At 36.8% G+C, this 15561-nt stretch overlaps 1 protein-coding gene across 1 annotated transcript in view; it reads right to left on the reverse strand.

The window, feature by feature from the left end:
- Window positions 1-15553, reverse strand: part of IQCH (IQ motif containing H) — a 72606-nt gene extending 57053 nt beyond the window's left edge. The window contains exons 1-5 of the mRNA XM_074880178.1: window positions 15505-15553; window positions 14703-14822; window positions 14259-14356; window positions 13802-13916; window positions 9245-9364 (exon numbers count right to left, since the gene is read on the reverse strand). Of these exons, the coding sequence (XP_074736279.1) occupies window positions 9245-9364; window positions 13802-13916; window positions 14259-14356; window positions 14703-14822; window positions 15505-15549 (498 nt within the window). The 5' untranslated portion in view covers window positions 15550-15553. The remainder of the gene's footprint in view (window positions 1-9244; window positions 9365-13801; window positions 13917-14258; window positions 14357-14702; window positions 14823-15504) is intronic.
- Between the last annotated feature and the right edge of the window lie 8 nt (window positions 15554-15561).

Here is a 15561-nt window from a genome sequence, read left to right on the forward strand (position 1 = left end):
CTAGGGATTGGATGTGCTCTAATATATGCTGCTCAAAACTTCCTCTGCAACTGCAACTTTACAGGTTCTCCAGTAATTTTCATGCTGGGTCAAGGTAACACAAGGAGGAAGCGACTAAATTTGAATGAACAGGGTAAATAAATGCCAATACACAGGTATGACTACGCTGTCAATCTCAAGAAGAAGAAAGGTAGTTGGAGGGGCATACTGGGTCTTTGAGAAACAGGAAATCTAGCAGGCAGCCTGGACAAGGAAAAAGACCTGGGGGGCAGCAAGGTTAGGAGGGAACATTGGGACAGGCTGGACAAAGAGTCTGGCAGAGAATCAGGCAGGTAAGACTAGGATGTGTTCTGGAAGCAGTCTCAGAGACAGTCTCGAGGAACAGAGAGACCGGGGCAAGACAAACAGGGGAAACTGAGGCAGATGAAGAAAAGGAAGCAGGCAGGTTTGTATGCAACAAGGCACGTCTCCCTCACGATCTGGAGCTGACCTCAAGATTCCACAGTCTCATCTTTAGACAGCAAATAGCTGTGAAACCCAGCAAAAAAATGTCCCTTGCTTTTGTGGGTGACAACCTGTTAGCAGTTACTCCATTAATCTAATGGTTACAAACTCTTACATTGGATAGAAATGTTTTAACCCTACTGATGAGCTATATGGAAGACAACCTAATGCTATGTCCTGGAAATTTTTTTTATTTGCTTTTTAAAAAAGTATTTCATTATGAACGATAAACTACCTTAAAATAATGTTAAATACATAAAATCAGAAAGCTAGGAAATATTGATAGGTCTGCAAAAATGGGAATAATGGTATTTACCTATTATATGGAGCACACTGGGACTCCCTGGTTTAAAATACTAGGTTTTAATGACTGATTATCATTGATTGAGTACAGCTTTTAGTACAATAGGATCCAGGCCATGACTGGGATCTTTGAGCACTATTGTGTCATAATTAGTGAATAACATCAACCATCAACTTTATAGAAAGGGATAGGCAATTCTAAGGAACTGCTTATTATCCTAATAGGGAAATTAGATAGATCAAAATAAACTATTATAATTTTTCCTCCCAATTTGTATAATAACACTGTCCACAAGAGACATTAGGGAGATAAAAAATATGTATGCTTTATCATAATAGAGAATCTTTCAGAGAAATCATAGGCACTCATTTTAGTTATGGCCATTATGAAGCATTATGCTTTAAGGGATCTAGATGTATGAATCTTCATGTCCTCATGTTCCAAGAAAATAGCAATAAGCATATAACAAAGATTAACTTCATACCAGCTGGCATATAAGTGGCTTGATACTGAGAAAAGGGAATAATAAACCACACTTTTCTACTCACTCTCAGCCCCAGCAGTTTGTTGAGGACACAACAAAAATATATAAAACGAAAGAAATTTAATTAAACAGTGACTCCTTTTTCAGGCTATTGCTATTGTATCTGTAATGCAGCACTGATTTTACTATTGGTCAGTTTTATCCTAGTTTAAACCCCAGGAGTTTTGTTATGATAAACAGCACTATGAAACACATGTATTTCATTTGTGCTCACAAAGATGTAATAAGCTACAAAGAAAAGCAATTCAGGTGGAGTATATGAGTTCAAAAGCAGCCTAGAGGTGTTTTTGTTGTTTTGTTGGTTTTTTTTAACTGGAGATGGGTATTTAATTCTTCTTTGCTGTATCCTCTAATTTCTATAAAGTCCATGGCAGGTGTCACGTTAAAATAAGGACAGATGCAACTGTAATGTAATTTGAGCTCTCATTTACACTGCACAGTGCCACGGTGATTCACTTGGTTACATACTACAAGCAACACAGTGGAACTATGGAGCTGACCCAAAACAGTTACCCATGAAAATTTCACCCAATCTGCACACCCTTCTTCTATGTTCTTTCACCATCTTATTTGCTGCATTAGCTGCCCTCTTGAAGACTTCAGTGAGATATCAAAGCAAAATTTGACAAACTGCTTTCACCCTTCAGTTATTTTCACTAAAATTAAGCAAATTACAACAATAAGACCTTAAAAATAATAAAAATATTAAGTTCTGCAAGAAAAAGATTTCCTTTTAGCATCATTATATAGTTCTATTACCACTATTCAGTGTTTAACTTAAAAAGATATTTAAAAGATTGCAACTTTAAAAGGTTTTCAGTAGACTTCCACCAGCTTATATCAGCACAACTTAAAACCTTTACTCACACCTATGGCTTTCATGGCATAAACACAAATCTAGTGAATTCAATACCACATATTCCACAACTGCAGCTCCTAACTAGCATTTTAACGTTTGTAGTGGAGACAGACCCAAAACACCATGGAAGCACAGGATCACACCCTATCCAACAGTAACCTGTAGGCACCTCACCAGCTTCCTCCCTGGCAGAACCCCAGCAACCGTTACTGCTACGAGGTGACTGGAACCTCAGACATTTTCCTGCATCAATAATGTCTTCTGGTGAAGTTTGTTATGAAGATTATGATTCAGCAAGTATGCTTTACTGAAGCCAGCACACAGCCAGCTTCATCACGGGTACTTTTAAAGTACAGTTTTAGAGAGCTGGAAGGGAGCACTTGCAGTGCAGACTAAGGCTTGCTTGCCTTACAATATGCTTGGAGTGTGCTGAAAAACTATTTTTTCATTTCAAGCGCTTCTGAGTGTAATTAACCTGGGACACGAGAAAAACAATTCTATTACCCTTTCTAAAGTGTTTTTCTCCTGTGGATAAACCTCTCCCACTTGATTTTTTTCTTTTTGCTTCATTTTAAATAGGGCACTTGTTGTAACACCACAGGGATTTTCCGATTAGTTCTCTTATTTGTTTTCTTTTTACCTAGACAGCAATATTTAACTAGAACAACTTATTTTTTTAAATATGTTTATAAATATGTTTTTCCCCAGTAAAAGAATAGAGACTATTATTAAATACAGAGAAGAGATGAGTACTGTCCTGTATCAAAACTACAGTTTATCAACCGGGAAGATTAGATAGATGAGCTTTGGTAAATAAATATCAGAAAACCACAGAGCTTGATAGTAATGGTAGAAAAGGTACATAATCTATCATTTCACGATTATCTTCTCCAAATTGCGATCTACCTTCATAATTTTTATTAAGAAGTTCCTATCAAGATTTGATGTACACAGTTCAGAATCCCTATAAAGGGAAGGAGAAGGCATAGCAAAATAAAATCAATGGAACTAAGGTCAGTTTTCAATATGCTCAGTGAACTAGCAGGAAAGAGCTTGGAGAAGGCAAAGCTAGAAGAAGCAAGTTCCAGAAAGAAACTGGAACTCCATTGAACTGTCTGTTCCACAGATAAAAAGAAACAAGCTCAAACTATTCCAGGGATGAAGCAGGACAGGAAGGATAGCAAGTTATCAAACTTGATAAATCATATGTTCTTCGCTGATCTCAAAAGAGGAAAAAAGCATACAGAAAACTGAAAATGGGCATATTGATGACTGCTTCTTGTTTGCTTAAATGGGTAAGACAAAATGAGATGCAGGTAGAAAGAAACTTTTAGGTAATAAAAAATGACATCACTACGTACATTCATGATTATCATTAACAAAGCAGCCAGTTATGAGTAGAATCAACTCACTTAATTGTAGTGTAAAAAGGAAGAGGTCTCAGGCTACCTTAAGGGCAAAACAGATCAGATAGTGGTCAGAGGTTTTGAAACTGGCTTAAAGAGCTGTCTAAAGTAATCTCAGAACTGCTGGTGGGACTCTTGTAGAAGGGAAAATATACCAGAATACTGGCAAAGAGCATAGTGTCTATCTTTAGAAAGCGGAAAAGCATGCGTTGAGGAATTCTTGCCCTATTGATTTAACCACAATTCTCGGAAAAATTCTTAAACAAATAACCAAATTATAATTATAAACACCTGGAAAGGAACAGATCAATGAGCAACCTGAATCTGTCAAGATCAAATTTGTCAGACCAGTCTAATTTTTTTTTCCTACAACAGGTTAGCAAGTGTTGTGAATAGGGGAGAAAAAGTAAGTACTACTTTCCCTAACTTTAGCAAGGCTTTTGAAGCTACCTGATCACGATATTATGTAAGCAAGCTAAGAAAGGATGGTTTAGACAAACCTACTTTAATAGAGATGCAAAGCTGCTTTGAGAAGTAATTCAGAAAGAATTTCTATATCAGTATGGAAGGATACTGGGAGGGTTCAATGGGTCTGTCCCCTAAGTGTAACCAATCAACAGAGCCTGCTGTTCATGCAGGAGGACGTGTTTAAGTTTTAAGCAATGGAAGACTGTTTTTTTTTTTAAGCAATGTTCAGATTGTAAAAAACTCAAATGGAGTAAAGGCAGAGGTGAGAAGTGATTTCCACTCCTTGCTCTCAATCACAGAATCATAGAAATAATAGAAATGTTGGTTAGAAGGGATCTCTGTAGGACATCAAGTCCAGTCTTGAGTCTACTACCCACAATAGATCAGGTCAGCTTTGGTTTTGTCTAGATGAGAATTACTGTAGGATTTCATTGCATTTTAGAGTTTCACAGCCTTACAGTCTAAACAGATGTATTTCTTCTGTGCTGAGTTACAGCCTGAGCAGCAAAGCAAGGAAGCAGTAACAAGGAATAGTTTCACTCACACTTCCATCATCTATCAGTGTCTACTGGAAAAAAGAATCTTGTTCTGACAATCGAGCCAAATAAGCTTAGCAATAAATAGTAAATAAAGTGTTTAACTCTGGTTTCAAATAACGTAATTTTTGTCCTCCAAGTCTAAGAACCAACACATGGAATCCAGTGCACAAATACTGAATGCTACGTAAAGGATAAATTCTCACCAGTGTCAGTGGAGCTATTCTAAAGTCGGATGAGTCAAATTTGCAACAGCCTCTGTAAGAGATTTAATATATGAACAATTTTTAAGACTGGCTGTCTTATTATTGAGGAAGATTTCTGTGTAGGAAAATTGTATAGGAAATTTAAATTTGTCCTTCTCATTCCGATTTAGATAGTCCAGCATTTTATCTACGTAATGATTGACAGTTTCACTTAGACGTAATACTCAGATATTAATACATATTATTAATAATTTTTAATTTTGTTTATCTCAGATTTTGTTTATCTACAGAAAATAATGTCCAATTTAAATGGAAAACCCAACATTAAACCTTCACTATGGAGCAACCAGGCATCTTTAACAACAGGTCTTATATGTTATTCTTACCTACTTTAAGCTCTGAAAGTAACCAGAGATGGCTCTGAACTGTCAATTTTCCATGGACTTGGAAAAATGAAGCTTTGCTCCTTTTATGGCCTACGGCGAGCTCTCCCAGAAATTTACCTCTGTGAAAATTCTGCCATAACAGGTGCAAAAGAGAATAGTTGGAAAACTTTGGTGAAATCCACATCTGCTTTTTGAAAAAGGCAACAGAAGCAGCACAGAAGGAAGTAAGAAAGATAATTGCTGGCTTGAACTACGATACATTTTACTTGTGGGCAAAGGGCCAGCTTACACGAGGCAGAACATGCAGGACCAACTTATTGGAATTCAGGGGTGGGCCTCCATTCCTGTCCGGAGACAGCTGTAAACCAGCAGCCCATAGCATCACAATCAGGCACTGAGTTTTGTCAAGGAATGCTGATATGTACAGAAACAGCTTCAGCAGCTTCGACTGCACCCCTACCTAGCAAAATGACAGTCAATCTCCTATTCCAGATGACAAGAACTGGATAAAAACTTAAAACAAATGGTGACCTTTCAAAAGATTAATTTGTTTACCAACAACATGTTCTACGTTTGTCATCTGAGATGGGGGTGACCTTCACATTCCCATTTCTAGGTTGAAAGGATGCTGACTATAGTCGTCTGTTAAGTTAACTCTATCTCCCCAATTATTTCCTTTTTATTTTTAGTGACAAGAAGATTTTATTAATTCACTGCGCTGCTTATTACGATTACATACCATAACACAAATGCAACAAGCTTTTTTTGAATTACTGTAGTCTAACATCGATTTGTTTAAGTCTCATTCTGTTACCACTGCCAAACTATGCTTTGACTGTAATTATAGCCATATGCATAGGTTTAAAACACAATCAGGTTTGGAGGTCCAAAAGACCTGTTTTTCTTCTACAACTTCTTCTAGTCACTTGAAATGAAAAGAATTGCCCTGCTTTGCCTTATTTTATAATTTTGGAAACGAATAGACTTTCAGTGATACGCGTTAGTGATTAGCATGAAGCAAATACTGAATAAAGAATGAATAACTGAGGCTATGATTAGAACGGTTGTGCTCAAATAAGCTTAAAAAAAACCCCACCACAACACAGAATCACTGCCATCACCATTAGCACTATATAAGATGCAACTCATAAAAGCTAGAAATCATCACTATATTAAATTCTACCTCATGAATAAATTAAAAGGTTCCTAAGTTTACACTATAATATACATTTATAAGAAAACAAGGACCAAAAAGTGCCAGTATAATTCTAGAAAAGAACAGCAATCCTATGAAAATGAAAGGTATAGCTGTGAAACTCTTCTACATTGCAGCAGTACGTCAGAATTATTTTTGCTGCAATTCAGATTACTGTTTGTTTTGCTAGATACTCCATGGGAAGTATACATATTTAATAATTATCTACTCATCATTTTTCATTTGTTATCCAGATATAGACTACAAAATAAAGCGATGCCCAGTCTGCTCATGGTGTTTCAAACAGAATTACAGTCCTCATTTTAAGATAACTACAGAACTTTACAGAGGATGAAGCATTAGTGCTTATCAACCCAAAAAGGTACAAAAGGGCAGTAGTTAATTGTTCTTAGTTTCTGTCATAAAATCCAGCGTCAGCAACTTTATAATACGAAAAGAGCAAGAAAAGAAGACATTTCTCATGAAACAATGAGATCCTTACTAATAATTTTTCAAACTACTCAAACGGCAGGATAATAAAAAATCAGTGCGGATTTGTGCTTGACCTATCTCGTCACCTCAAAACCAGTGTGGTTTTAATCTCATCACATTTTTAAATGCTCAGGTCTCCTTGAAAACTCAGATGCTGACAACTCTTGGAAAAAACTTGAATGCAGTTAACCAAGCAATTAGTTTTTAATTTACTTCAATGAGAGTCCTTCTGCCACTGATTTTTTTTTTTGAGATAATCTTTGAACTTATGTACATATCTAGGGCATGTACGTGGGTATATGCATGTGTGCGTGTGCGTACAAATATTGCCCTCTAATGGCTGATTAGTAAAAACAGGGTAAGTAGCACCTAACTTAATTCTTGTAGCTACTTTAATTGATATTTTTTTTCAAAACTAAAGACCATGTAATTTTAGACTTGCAAGCCACTACACATTGATTTATTTTAGTTACTATTGGTGATCTATAACTTTCATTCCTCTAAGTGCTCGTATAGATAACATTTAATAAAAATGCCTTAATTCACAGTCTCAGTAGCAGATTTTGCAAACCGTATTGCAAAATTTTACCCCCAGTGAATCCAGAACATTTCAAAACAGATTGTGTCATAGGGTTTGAAAGCTTCTAAAAGGCATTTACTTCAGTAAATGTTGTAGAATAAATTAGAGATAGGAAATACCTACTTGTTTTTTCAGCCCATCTCCCTGTCATAAGCAGTTCCTTAGCAACTGTAAATACGTATCAGAGAGCTTGACTAATTTACACTAAATGTTTGCAATTTAAGTCAACATCAAGAAGTTTTCTCTGATCAGTATATGTTTCAGTGAGAGCGGTAAAACACATGGCTCTCTGCAGTAGTATAATATTCCTCTCTGTGAGTGTTTTAGAGTGGTTCTAAAAAGCTATTAGCCATGATGCTTTTTTCTAATTAACTCTATATCACAGGGTTAGACAAATCACCTCTTAGTCTGGGCAACAGCTTTCAAAAATCATTTTTTATAAGTGGCAGCTTACAACTGTGCCATTCACAGATTCTGTTTATGTTGTTTAAAACCAAATACCCTAGAATGTCTCTTCTAGCACTGGGCTTGCTGCATAATGCTTCTATTACATAAATTAAATTGTAGAAGAGCATCCTTGTGTGAGACCATTGGGCATATTCTTTCATGTGGACGACAGTGCTGTGCTAAATTTGTGAACATAATTGATCTTTGGAGGGATGCCTGCGCCTATTAATTTTTTTTAAAAGCATACTTTGCAGCAAATGTCATCTTCATGTTTATTTGTTTATTTAAGAGGAGCAGCAGTTGCAGAACAGAAATTGGGAAGAATCAAAACTTAACCTCGTACAATTTGAACATTCTCAGACCAGAAGGAAGAATAGAGAACGGTGATTTGATGGCCACTAGTCAGGGTACTCTAAGAGCATTGTGGAAGTGCTCAGTCTCAGCTTTGGCAGATAATTGTTTTGTACTGAGGGAAACAGCTGGACTAGAGATAAAAGAAAGGCTGTGCTTCAGCATACCTTGTAGCTTGAAAGTGAGAACACTTGGGATCTACAAGACATGGAAATATCTCCATATGGAAAGGAAGGATCTGAACCTGTCCCTCACATTCCAAAGTGCATGCTCCCATCATGGAGCTAAGAAGTAGAACTCAACATTCCCTCCCAAACCATGTCAGAAAAATGAGATGTAAACGACATCTAAATTTATGTAGTCACTCTAGGATTCTGATTCTCCTTCAGTATAACCTCTATTTTTTTTCATTCAGTGACACTGATTTCTGGTCAGGGTCAGCAATCATGTGGCAGGACTGCTTTTTCAAAAAAATAAATTAGTAATAGCATCAAAACAAAGTACAAGCATTTTTCACTTAATAATCCTGTTATCATTTGAAAACAGAATGTATTCTTGTCTTTTTAAGAAATGACCAGAGAATGAGCAGCTGAAAGCCCGTTCTTGTCAGCAAAATCCCTTTTACTCCTTCCTTGACCTCTGGGTCACACCCTAAACTCCACAAGCTCCAGTTTGCTTATCTTCACTCCCTGATTTTACTGAGATCACTTACCATGCACATTCCCATGTATACTTATACTTTTGCTGAATTGGGGTCTTGCTATCTAAAGCTGTTATGCTACAGGTTTGTTTTCCTCAGTATTGTCACTTAAAATGTTTTGATCGTTACGTATCAATGTCAAAAAGTAGGAAATTATGAGGTACTTCCACTTAAAATAACTTTTTTATTTATGTCTGATACGTATTAATTTTAACAGTGAAAATTAATGCATTTAATAAGCCCGTAAGATAATGTAAGTTACTTACAGGAGCAGATTTTTTCTTAGTTATAAGTGGCAACCTGGTCTCATAGTTCTGCTGTTTTAAACCAGCTTTATTATCGATGTTCTCCGAGTCAAGCATAATTTTCATATCCATTTCCACCTGCTGCTGAAATATATAATAGGCATAGTCTTAAAACAACTGCACTAGGACAGAAGTATTTATAAGCAGGAATTGGCTAACATGTTCAAAAATTTGCAAAATGATGATGAAAATTCATGTTATTTGACTATCGACACAGAACTGGGCAAACAATTAAGTGCCTTTTGATTAGATGGAAACTTAGCAAGGCGTACAACTACTATTCACATATATGCTTTTGCCAAAATTTGTTCAGTTAATTTCATTACAAGCTCTGAAATTTCCAAATTTGCACACCTTTGGGTTAAATTTTGAGTGGAAAAGACCATCAGGTTTGACTCACTTGATTAACGTAGGTCATTTGTGAATTCCATTTACCTGCGTTACAACAAATGTTTTTTGTACACGTCCCATCTATTGGGAGGGTGTTATACGTGAATTCTTCCCACAGATGATCACAAGAATCCCATACCATGTTTGCCAGAGACTTTAATTCAGGAATCATTGACCTGATGGACCAGAACAGCTTCTTTGGATCGGTTATAGCCCATTGACTCAATGCAGATAGAGCACTTGCTTATAAGTAAATGAGGAAATTAAAAATCCTTATAGTAATAAGAATTAAACCAGTAGTTTCTTAACGTACTGTGTTCTCTGCACAGAAGGGATTCAACTATTTTGCTAACAAAAATTATGATTTAAATCTGATGGACAGAAAAAGACTTTTAAAACTTCTTCTTGCTATAAGAAGTATCTAAAGGACTTACTTTTTCTATAAAAGCCAGAAGTGATGCTATATATTTTTACTAGAGTGAAAGTTTCTCAAGTTGAAACCATTTTGGTTCATCTTAATGCATGTGCTTTAGCTTACACCCAGATCTGTACCAAGTGTAGTAATATCTCCCAATATTTTTATTATTACTAACTAGACTCTGCACCCAACAGGGTTTATTTACCGACCAATGCCAAAAAAGGAAGAATCCTCAAATGGCAGAAACCAGAGAAGTCAACAGAGCTAAGGTAATTCAGAGAAGCTGGGGACTTGGCAGTGTATATGCTTAATTCCCATCTCATGGATACAGGAATGCAAAAAGCTCCGTTACATAGTAAGATCCAACTAAACATATTTATACACAAGAACTCTCTGCTGATACTTCTTTTGTGTAAATGTAAAAATAAATTTATAAGAGTTCTATTTTCTGACAAACAAAATATGCCATAAAAAGTTTAAGAATCATTAGATGTATATTTGAACTATTAAACAACTGTATTACTTTGCGAAAGCACTAAAAACAGTTTAATTTATTTATCTGCACAATATATTCTCTTCTTTTGGTAGTAATTACAAGCAGATGTATCAATGAGATGCTCATTTAGATTTGGGTTTGTAAGAACAAAAGTTATTATCCAAGCCAATTACTCTTTTACCCACATGGCTGCACAGAGACAGAAAGTTCAATTTTCACCTCATCAGTGATTTTGTGGTATTTATTTTATTACTATAACACACCGCTGTACAGAAAGGAAACTGCTTGTGCTATTAAACAAGAATTGGGGGAAAATTGAGTGCCTTCTCAATTAAAATAGGAGATGATTCACAATGGAGACTCCCCACTCAGACTGACAGTGAAATGATCAATGCTGGAGTGGCAGATTCCACACAGGATAACAAGAATTGAAATGCTTAATAAAAAAAAAAAACTGATAAAAGTTACTTTGTCAGCTTAGATGTATGGCAAGTGACAATTCTACATTTGCGGGAGCTGGAGCAGATGGTATCATGGGTCTCTTCCATCTTTATTATCCATCCATCTGTATTATTCAAAGTCTTAAATTTAACCTTCTTCTGCATCATGGTGGTTCAAGATAGAAAAAGATGAGAATAGCAGGATGAACAGTGCATTGTTACTAATACAATGTTCAATGAGAATGAGAATTATTGTGCTCAATTATTAACATGGAGTATACTGGAGTACACAGAACAGGTTGATGTGTTCAGAACAGTTAAATGGTGTAAATCTTGTACTACTTCAACACAAAAGTAATTTCAGCGTAGAAAGCATTTTTATCATGTAGTAAGCCAACAAATCTGATTTGCTGTGTAATTCTGTTTTGCAGATGCATGTGGTGCGTGGTTTCTAATAGAGTCCAATTCCTTTATGCCTGGACTACTTTACATTAATCTTCGAAACAATCTGTATTATTGGTAACTAAACCAATTTTCATGTCTAGCTATTTATGTTATTCACGTATTCTAGAGCCCCCCAGAAACATCTTTTCATTTAGATCTTTAACTCTATTAAAGATGAGAGAATATTAACAACTTCTGTGGATTCAGAATGTCACAGAAAGGATCAACTTTTAGAAAAAACAATAAAAAAAAAACCCCAAACCAAAGCTGCACAAGCATCAGTTCTGGTGTTTTCAATTAAGCATGTTTTTAAAAAAAATAAATAAATTTGAACTTATACACCTACCAGTTATGGATAACAATGACTTTTCAGCCATTGCTATACAGAGGCTTTACAATTACTGCACGAGGAAGACACCTCTTCATGGTTCTCAAGCTTTATTAGAAGCAGAACTCCAATTATAACACATAGTGGGGGAAAAAAAAAAACAAAGCAAAAGGGGACAGCGCTTCACAATTCCCCCTGTGAGCTAGATTTACAGAGTCTTATCTGGCTGCTGCTATGACTCAGAAATACTGTATGTGTGAGTAAACAATAATTTTAAGCCTGTTCTGACACCTGTGGGCAAGCTATTTCCCATATGACAAGTATTCTAGCGATGCATATGTGAAAATAGCATCTGTGCTTATTTGACTCCAACCTTGTTTCATCCTAACTACTACAAACACAACTTATGCTGCATTTCTACTCTTGCACGGCATACTACGGACTGCAAAGCACAAAAATATTACTGCGTGAATTATTAATTTCTCTCAGAACCACTATGAGTTGATTTCTTCACGCCTACAGACCCAGAGATAGTGTCTGCAAACAGAAAACTATTCAGTTCACTAATATTTCCTTTGAGTGGAAAGGAATTTTGAAAAACACCAAAGTATGCTTAAAAAAACCAAAACTGTTTATAGCTACAAGTAAGGAAAAGACAGGAAGTAAGGAATTGTAGGTGATAATTTCCCAGCTGGATTTCACAACTATTTAATAATAAAAGCTTTTTCTGTTGGCATGCTGGGCATGTAGAACAGCTGGCAAAACAGCACTGTTTGCCATTTTCTTTAGAATGGGAAATAAGGGCTAAGTTGTCACTTGATATGCATTTCTAAGCAGATGCTATAGATATCAGAAATGAAAAGACAAAGTCAAGCAGGACAGAGCATGTCCTCCACTGTAAATCAAGCTCATTGGTGCACATGAAGAGTTGAAAGACCATAGATAAAAATCAGAATTCAACTGCTCTGTATTCTTTTTTTTCCACAATATAAGTGTGTTCATATAGGACAGGGTTGGAATATGGTCTGGAAAAAAAAAAATCAGAGATCTCCTTGCACCTTATCCAGAGTAAGCTTTAATACGACTTTATATTGGGACTTCCCGTACAAAACTAATCAACAATGTAAGTGTTAAGCTGCTCATTCTGATGATACCGTTGCAAGTAGATTCAATCCCTAGTTTCTAGTAACAGTCTTAGAACTACAGAGAGCCTCTTACAGTTCTCTCTCACTCAAAGCTCCCTTGGATTTATACAGTAATAACCCAAAATTGTGACAATGGGTATTTTTCAATTCAATTAATTACGCTCATTTGTTTTTAAAATATGTTTGAAGAAACCACCTCAAACGCACCAGTCAAAATTCACAGCTCAGAATAAAAAACCAAAAATACTTCAGATACAAGCATTTTAAGAAGGCTTTAAATGATCTTACAAGGATTCCATTTATGAAAAACTAAAAGTCAGATTTCAAGAAGAAAACCTGTATTCATCAGAGGTGACTACCCTGTATGTGAACAGAAGTCTTTCCCACATATCTTTTATGTAAAACCAAAAAAGAAAACCACTTCTAGTTTCAAACAACACAAATATTTATATCTGTGCTCACGCTATTCCAATACATGGTTCCATTTATTTTAAACACGTTACTTGAAAAATCACAGTTAAGCACATGGTATTTGCAGGACTGGGACCTTAAAGCTCAACAAACACCTGGTTTGAGAACTCTTTACAAAATATACTTGTGGAGGGAAAAAAATCAAGAATGAAAGATTTGTGGATGCACCCATGACGATACTGAAGTGTCCTAACTTAGATTTTATCTGGACTGGGAGAAGGCTCCTCAGCCTGCTCGTTCTACTGAGAATTTTTTAATACTTTTTTTAAAACTGAATCCATGTGGAGTCAGAACATAACATTATAGGATCAACTGGTAACCTGCAAGACACCAGTCTACCCATTTAACATGGTCTCTGGCAGAATAAGTAATATGTTATTTCAGACCTGTGAACCTTGAGAAAGGCGTAGTGCTGATTTGCTGTATGCCTGGACAGTCACGGGCTCAACAGGTACTCGTGGTAAGATAAGCTGTTTCGGAGAAGCACCAAAATGAAGGCCCCTGATTTGGAAAGAAGCAAACAGTGAGGTTTTTAAAAATTACTTTGATTTTACCTATTAAACCTACACTGCTTCCATCTGGTTGAATCTGAAAGACTGTATTTTTATTTAAATTTGCATTTACCCAAAAAAACCCACAGGAGTTAGCAGGAGGTTGCTGTAGCTACTTAGAACTGCATTGACTTTTGTATTGTTTTTTAACCTAAAGTAAAACCAAAATAGCAAATGACCAAAATAGTCTCATCCAGGCCAATACTCCCATTTGCTTTACAAGACTGATACCACAGTTTCCCTGTCTTGCTGCTTCCATTTGTCTCTGCAATAAAACAGCTGTTTCACTTACCATCTAAGGGGCTCTTTTGAATGTACTTCTTTATTATCAGCAGAAGAAATAGTTAGCACTTGTCCGTTTATAGCATTTAAATAATTTTCAGCATGTTTCTGTTAGAGGAAAAAAATAACGTTTAGACTATTACAAATGATATTAAATTTATTTAACTTAGTTCATTCAGCAATCCAGATCTTCACTTGACTGAAAAGTTGATAGGCTTTGTGTTTCTGTTGGACTACATCTGATTTTGGCTAATGGGCACGAGATCAGTTAATTCTGATGACCCAAAAAAGGAAGCCATCATTCTGAGCTGTAACATCTGATGAATCCCATCATTTGCTAAGCCAAATGGGATCTTGCAGGATGACAAACACATGGCCCCATGCACTCTAAGTGAATTACTGACAGAGATCTCAAAAACTGAAACGTCCTCTGGATCTGTTCTATTTTACTTACTTTCAGCCCAAGTTCAGTTCTTTCAGGTGCTGTTTCAAGGTCAATAATATCCACGGCTTCCACATTTCTTTTCAAGTTGGTATTGACTTTAACATCAAGCTTCTGAAGGTCTTCTTGAACCTAAAAAGCAAGTTATGACAAAAATGATACCCATAACCAAAACCCATGGGATTAGGTAGCAGGATTTAATCCAAATTAAATGCTTCCTAAATACAGGAAGAAAAAATACATGTGACTTCCCATACTTCTGTACTTTTATAAAGAAGAGAATACAAAACCAATGACTTTAAAGTCATTGATTGAGAAAACCTGGGAAAAAAAAAAAATTTAAATCAAATCTCACAAAGTAATGGCCATAAACTTCAGGACCGAGGTCCTTTGCCAAGGAATGATCTTTTCTGACACATTTCAAACATCTCTCTTGGCACAGATGGCACAACTCGACAGAAATCTCAAATGTGTTAACAAGGGACTGAAAGGTAGAGGCAGCCTGTGAGGAGATCATGTCAGCCTATGTCAAAAATGTATATTTTCACTGCGTTAACCAGAAAAGTTCCAGGTCTCGTCACGCTAAGAACCGTAACATCCACAAAGCCCCAGCCCTTCTCCAGAATCCACCTGGGCGGCCGCTCCCTCAGGCGGGGGCTGAGCCCTCCCGTCCCCTCAGGCGCAGGCCGCCCCGCCCGCGCTCAACCGAGGTGTCAAGCGGCCTCTCCGCGGGAGGAGGGAGGGGTCCCGCGGCGGCTCGGCGCCACGGCTACCGGGGAAGGACGGGGCCGACTCGGGCGCGGCCCGGACCCACCTGGCCCAGGACGGCTCCCGCCTCCTGCCCCACGAAGCCGGCCATGGCGGCCGCCAC

The sequence above is a fragment of the Strix uralensis genome, chromosome 11 (assembly GCF_047716275.1).
Source record: "Strix uralensis isolate ZFMK-TIS-50842 chromosome 11, bStrUra1, whole genome shotgun sequence".
Classification (NCBI taxonomy): Eukaryota; Metazoa; Chordata; class Aves; order Strigiformes; family Strigidae; genus Strix; species Strix uralensis.